General features: G+C 48.3%; 1 protein-coding gene across 1 annotated transcript; it reads left to right on the forward strand.

Moving 5' to 3' along the window:
• Positions 1–860: 860 nt before the first annotated feature.
• LOC130593641 (cytochrome P450 2H2-like) lies at positions 861–4911 on the forward strand. Its single transcript, XM_057398955.1, has 3 exons — positions 861–1083; positions 3941–4103; positions 4668–4911. The coding sequence occupies exons 1-3, from the start codon at positions 904–906 to the stop codon at positions 4880–4882; spliced, it is 558 nt and encodes a 185-aa protein (XP_057254938.1). The 5' UTR covers positions 861–903; the 3' UTR covers positions 4883–4911.
• The last annotated feature ends 2086 nt before the right edge of the window (positions 4912–6997 follow it).

The raw sequence follows: 6997 nt of genomic DNA on the forward strand, positions 1-6997 counted from the left end.
TCAGTATGTGGTACATGCTTACAGCTGGTATTTGCTGTGTTAGTGTTTATTGGCTGGGGGCCTTGGGGTAAGGTTCTTGTTTTGTTGTACTTTATGGTAATGACTTGTAATACAATAGCATCACTGATCATGAAACAGATCTGGCTTGCATTCCCAGTGTGGTCACCACCTCTATACGTTGGGAGGTATATAATGGAAGTGTATAGCAATTACAAATCATTTTTCCCCTCCTTGGGTGGTCAGGCTATGAGGGAGACATTCCTACACCCCCTAGTGACAAATACAGCAGCTACTCAAACTCGGACTGCAGCAGACAGCGCAGCTACTTCAGCTTCAAGCACAGCAGCTACACCAATTCCAGAGACAATTACAGCAGCAATAACAGAGGAAATGGGGTGGGGGAGCGAGTGAGCTATGTGGCTGAGTTTAAACCACGAAAGTACAATTGTAGAATTTCATTCTAGAAATGGAAGTGGAATGCCTAGGAAGAACTTGCAGTGACACACTTTTTAAATCACAGCACCTCCCTCCACTGTGCTCAGATACTAGAGGGGCAGGCAGATGTCAATCTCGGCATGAGGACAAACAGAGTTTACACACATACATAGCAGCTAGGCATTTTGAGTTTGTTGGACAGCATTTGAACATGACTTCTTTAGTCCTGCATGAATGATTACCTGAAGGTGGAGAGGTTAAAAAAAAAATTATGTAAACAATGAGTTCACCCGTAGTTTGTTCATTCTTATCTTGAGCTGATTAATAAGTAATCTCTCAGAAGGAATAGGAAGGCACTACTGGCTAATTTCACCCATGTGCTTTCAATTCACAGCATATAAATAAGGGTGTATTTACACGTCCAACATCAGGCTTTTCTGACACTTGACTTCTCTTCCTCAGTTCACCATGGAGCTCCTGGGAATGACCACTATTTTCTTGCTGATCTGCATCTCATGCCTTCTTCTCATCACCACATGGAGAAACATGTCACAAAATGGGAAGCAGCCTCCTGGTCCCTTTGCGCTCCCCCTTGCTGGAAACATATTCCAGCTGAACCCAAAGAACTTGCCTGAGAGCATGAAGAGGGTAAGGGACTATTTCCTTCTTTCCTATATTGTTGTCCTGGGTTCAGCAGTAGCAGTCATTTTTCTCCTTCTTGGTAGCTGGTGCAGTGCAGTGTTTTGACTTTCAGCTCGGGAACAGAGCTGATAGCGATGTTTTGGTTTGGCCAAGGACTTTGTGAGCCTCATGCTCTGCCAGGGGGAGGGGAAGCCAGGAGGAAGCAGAGACAGGACACCTGACCCAAACTGACCAAAGAGGTATTCCATACCACAGCACGTCATGCCCAGGATGTAACTGGGAGTTAGCCGGAAGGGCTGGGAGACTGCAGGGTTGGAGGAGGTATCGGTCAGAGCTTGGTCGGGCTTGGGGGGCGAGTTATCGGTCAGCTGGTGCTGAGGTGTTGTATTCTCTTCCCTTGTTATTTCCTTTATCATTATTATCATTGGTGGTAGCAGTAGTGATCTGTGTTATACCTTAGTTACTAAACTGTTCTTATCTCAACCTGTGGGAGTTGCATTCTTTTCAATTCTCCTCTCCATCCCTCCGAGAGCAGGGGGAGGGCAAGAAAGGGGGGGAAGTGAGCGAACGAATTACCTGACTGGGTTTAAACCACGACAGTTCTTTTTGGCGCCCAACGTGGGGCTCGAAGGGTTGAGATAACAACAGATCTGACCAGATTAATAGTCACTCATCACAATGACGATTTATTGGCTCTCAGAGTTGTTTCTCTTGACCTCACAGTTTCAGAATGCAGTACATAGAGCCGGGATTTGCTGTGTTAGTGTTTATCAAGTGTGGGGCCTGGGCTAAGGTTCTTGTCTCACTGTGCTTTATGGCAATGGCTTGTAATACGGGGGGGCTCCAGCAGCAGGGCGGGACGGACGTGGCCGTGGACTTGCACCTGGCCGTCCGGCTGCTCTTCACCGCCCTGGCCCTCACCCTACTCTCCATCTTCGTGAGGCTGCGGGGAGCCGAGGGGGAGCGGCCCCGGGAGCCGGCGGCAGCCGAACCGGCCCGGGAGAGCGGCCCCGGGGACCAAGCGGCGGCGGGACCGGGGCCGGAGGCCGTGAGGGGACGGCTGCCCGTGGAGGAGGTCGGGGCGGTCGAGGAGAGGAAGGAGGCGGCTGCTGAGCAGCGGGAGAAGGCGGCGGAGGAGCCGAGCCCCGCGGAAGAGCCGAGCCCCGCGGAGGAGCTGAGCCCCGCGGCCGAGCCGAGCCCCTCGACGGCCGAGAGCATCCCCCGGAAGCCGCCCGCCGAGCCCCAGGAGGATGCAGGAGACCACGCAGCATTTCCCAGCAAGGCAGAGGAGGAAGAGCTGGACTCAGAGAAGCTGGTGGTGGGAGAGCCGGCAAGCACAGCAGCTACACCAGCCCCAGTGACAAGTACAGCAGCATCGTTTGAGAGTTCTGAAGGTTTTGAATGGCCTTTGGGTATCCTTGGGACCTGCCTGCTGATTGTGATGGGGATCAGCATGTTGGCACACACACAGGCTGTGTTCTACCCACAACCATTTTGTCTGATCTCAAAAGTTAAGCAGAGTCAGGTTTGGGTCTTGTCTGGGATTAGACAACAATATAGGGAGACCAAGAGGTTTTCCCCAAGGCTGGACAGTCATGAGTGGCAGGGTGTGTGGGACAGTATGGGCAAGTATCTAGTCCACTGGGCCCCTCCAGTGCTTTGGAAGCGTCGGAGATGGAAGGCAGCTGTATGGAGTCCCCAGCAACAAGCTGCAGAAACTGCTGAAGGGGGCAGTGAATTATTTTAAGCCTGGTGGGCCCATGGCACTTCAGGCCATCAGAGCAGAGATGCAACATACAGATGGACTCATGATCGAGGGGTGGACTTAGCAATGGACACTATTGCCCAGGTTATTCACAAGTGTGAACACTGCACACAGTCTCTCCTGCTCTGAAAGACTCTTACAAGAGGTGGAGCCTGGCATCATGGACCAGATGGACTCAGCAGCTTTATAGGGACTGGCCCATGCACTAAGATAAGAGTGCACTGAGATAAGAGTGATGGTATATTGAAAATGTGGGATCTGAGCATGACGTGAATGGTATGGAATAAGGGGTGGATAATGTCCTGGGTTCAGCAGTAGCAGTCATTTTTCTCCTTCTTGGTAGCTGGTGTAGTGCAGTGTTTTGACTTTCAGCTCGGGAACAGAGCTGATAGCGATGTTTTGGTTTGGCCAAGGACTTTGTGAGCCTCATGCTCTGCCAGGGGGAGGGAAGCCAGGAGGAAGCAGAGACAGGACACCTGACCCAAACTGACCAAAGAGGTATTCCATACCACAGCACGTCATGCCCAGGATGTAACTGGGAGTTAGCCGGAAGGGCTGGGAGACTGCAGGGTTGGAGGAGGTATCGGTCGGAGCTTGGTCGGGCTTGGGGGGCGAGTTATCGGTCGGCTGGTGCTGAGGTGTTGTATTCTCTTCCCTTGTTATTTCCTTTATCATTATTATCATTGGTGGTAGCAGTAGTGATTTGTGTTATACCTTAGTTACTAAACTGTTCTTATCTCAACCTGTGGGAGTTGCATTCTTTTCAATTCTCCTCTCCATCCCTCCGAGAGCAGGGGGAGGGCAAGAAAGGGGGGGGAAGTGAGCGAACGAATTACCTGACTGGGTTTAAACCACGACAATTGTCTAAATTGCATATAAAATAAGGTCAAGTCTAGACTGTTTCAACTTAATTCACAAGCTTAGATTGCATTGACCAAATGTCAGACACAAACAGAAACAAAAGATTTCCAGAAATGCATGCTTCTGAGGTCAATGTTATTACAATAATATAATATCTAAGACAATGTAGCGCAAGTCTAAGGCTATGTATTTGCAATAATCATACTATGCTGTTCTTTGTGTTCCTCTTTCTTATAGCTTAGTGAGAAATATGGTCCTGTCTTCACAATACATTTAGGGCCACAGAAGACTGTGGTGCTGTATGGCTATGATGTTGTGAAAGAAGCTTTGATTGATTGGGCGGATAACTTCAGTGGAAGAGGCAACCTGCCACTCTTTAAAAGAGTCTTCAAAGGCACAGGTATGTCCCCAGTAATGTTAACACACAAAGCTAAGGCTTTCAGTGCTTCAGCAACACTTAAGAGGAACAGCTGAGAGAATAGTGGAGGAAGGAATGGTGGATTTCATTTACTACTTTTAGCAATAAAGGACTAAAAGCCCAACTCATTACTTGGACCCTTGAGTAAAGTGGTCCCCTGGAGAACTCTCTAAGGTCCCAGTCCGGTTTCACTGAGTGCCTTTCTATTTTCATCATGCTTCAAATTCTGGTGAAAAGCTTGCTCATCAAATGTGCCTCTAAGAAATTAAGTTCGTTCTCCCATTTCTGAAATATGGACGATATATACAGAGCTAAATTAACCAACAAAAGGAAAGTCCAGAGACAGTAAAAATGAGATAATACAGGCTGTGCCAATCAGGGCCACATTCAAGATCAGGCCATGTACTTATTCACTAGGGCATTTCCGAGAATGTTTTGTGCTGATTTTCAGTGTCTGTGGCCAGGAAATATTCAGTACCAGTGCTACTTTCTTATTTACATCCTAATGCATCTGTTTTTCATGGACGTCTATTTTTACTTTATCAGGTATTTTGACCAGCAATGGGGAGACCTGGAAGCAGCTCCGACGATTTACACTCACCACCCTGAGGGATTTTGGGATGGGGAAGAGGAGCAGTGAGGGGCGAATCCAGGAGGAAGCTCATTTTCTGGTGGAGAGGATCAGGAACACACATGGTAGGACTATGCTTTGTGCTTCCTGGGACACCCTGCATATCTGCAGCAAGACAATGAGGGTGTAGTGCTTCTTCAACAAATCTATGACCCAAGAAGTGGGCCTTAGCTTTCCTAACCTGGTCCCTAGCTTCCTGGACAACATCCCTGTATTGTCCCCAGGCTTCCTGTCCTTGCTTCCACCTTTTATAAGCCTCTTTTTTCCCTCTAAGTTTCCTCAGCAGCTCCTTATCCATCCAAGCAGGTCTCCTGGCCCTCCTGCCGCACTTCCTTGTAGTCAGGATGCAACAGTCCTGAGCTTGTTGCAGGTGATCCTTAAATACCAGCCAATAGTCCTGGCCCCCCCCCCCCGCCCCCTAGGGCTATATCCCATGGAACCTTACTAAGCAGGTTCCTGAGGAGGCCAAAATCTGCTCTCTTGATGTCCAGGGCAGTGAACGTTCCGTGTGCCCTTCTCACTGTCCTGAGGTTCTCAAATTCTACCATCTTACGAATGCTACAACCAAGGCTGCCCTGGAGCATCACATTTCCAATCAGCGATAGAGTTGCATAACCATGCTCAAGAGGAAGTCACCTTCCAATTCAGCTCCTGGCACTCCGCCAGCGGAACTGTGGAACTGGACACCAGAATTGTACTTAATACTCCAACTGAGGTCTCACAAGAGCAGAGTAGAGGGGCAGGATCACCTCTTTCAACCTGCTGGTCACACTTCTTTTGATGAAGCCCAGGATATGGTTGCATTTCTGTCCAGCTCATGTTACGGCTTGACAAGCTTTGCAGATGGTGACCTGTAGGTAGGAGGACAGAAACCTACCTCCTCCCTCAGTTTATCAGTTCCACTGCCCCTTCCCATTTCTGTGATGCCAAAGGATCACAATACCACATTCACCTTTAAGCCACAAGGATTTACACCTGCCCTGGGTTCAGCAGTAGCAGTCATTTTTCTCCTTCTTAGTAGCTGGTGCAGTGCTGTGTTTTTGACTTTCAGCCTGGGAACAGCGCTGATAACACCGATGTTTTTAGTTGTTTCTAAGTAGTATTTACTTTGGCCAAGGACTTTCTGAGTCTCATGCTCGGCCAGGGAGGAGGGAAAGTCAGGAAGAAGCAGAGACAGGACACCTTACCCAAAGTAACCAAAGAAGTATTACATAAAACAGCAGGTCATACCCAGCATATATACTGGGGGCTCTTACCTGGAAGACCTAGATCACTGCTCGGGTCAGGCTGGGTATCGGTCAGCAGGTGGTGAGTGGTTGTATTCTGTTCCCTTGCTATTTCCCTTATCATTATTATTATTATTGGTGGTAGCAGTAGTTGTTTTGTGTTATACCTTAGTTACTGGACTGTTCTTATCTAAACCCATGGGAGTTTAATTCTTTCAATTCTCCTCCCCATCCCTCCGGGAGCAGGAGGAGGAACGTGTTGGTGAGTGGGTGAGCAGCTGCATAGTTCCGTGTTACCGACTGGGTGTAAACCACAACAGTTGTTTTTGGCACCCAATGTGGGGCACGAAGGGTTGAGGTAACAACAGATCTGACCAGAGTGTGTCTAATCGTATTTGTGATAAACATTTATTGCTTTGGATTAATAGTCACTCGTCACAATACTGATTTATTGGCTCTCAAAGTTGTTGCTCTTGATTTGAGATTTTCAGCATGTTGTCCCTTACTTACAGCCAGTATTTGCTGGTTTAGTCTTATTGGCTGGGGGGCTTGGGGTAAGGTTCTTGTTTTGCTGTACTTTATTGGTAATGACTTGTAATACAATAGACTTATTATGATTTTGATCTGGCTTGCGTTCCCCGTGTGGTCACCACCTCTATGCTTTGGGAGGTATATAATAGAAGTGTATAGCAATTACACATCTTTTTTTCCTCCTCAGGTGTTCAGCCTATGAAGGAGACATTCCCTTACCTTCCCAGCCCCCTCTCCCCGCCCCCCATCTGACCATTTATAGCATCATTTCAGAGTTCTGAAGGTTTTGAATGGCCTTTTGGTACCCTTGAAACCTGCCTTCTAATTGTGATGGGGATCACCATGTTGGCGTACATGCGGAGTGTGTTTTACCCGCGACCATTTCGTCATCTCGAAAGTCAAGCAGAGTCGCGTTTGGGTCTTGTCTAGGGTTAGACAACTATGATACAAGAAGACCAAGAGATCTTCCCCGAGGCTGGACAGTCATG

The sequence above is a fragment of the Pezoporus wallicus genome, unplaced genomic scaffold, assembly GCF_028554395.1.
Source record: "Pezoporus wallicus isolate ANWC-B61680 ecotype Strahan unplaced genomic scaffold, APGP_CSIRO_Pwel_v1 contig_8357, whole genome shotgun sequence".
NCBI lineage: Eukaryota > Metazoa > Chordata > Aves > Psittaciformes > Psittacidae > Pezoporus > Pezoporus wallicus.

Coding starts and splice junctions, on each gene's coding strand:
- LOC130593641 (XM_057398955.1), top strand. CDS start 904: ATGGAGCTCCTGGGAATGACCACTATTTTCTTGCTGATCTGCATCTCA. Junction 1,084..3,940: donor TGCCTGAGAGCATGAAGAGG/GTAAGGGACTAT, acceptor TCTTTCTTATAG/CTTAGTGAGAAATATGGTCC. Junction 4,104..4,667: donor AAGAGTCTTCAAAGGCACAG/GTATGTCCCCAG, acceptor TTACTTTATCAG/GTATTTTGACCAGCAATGGG.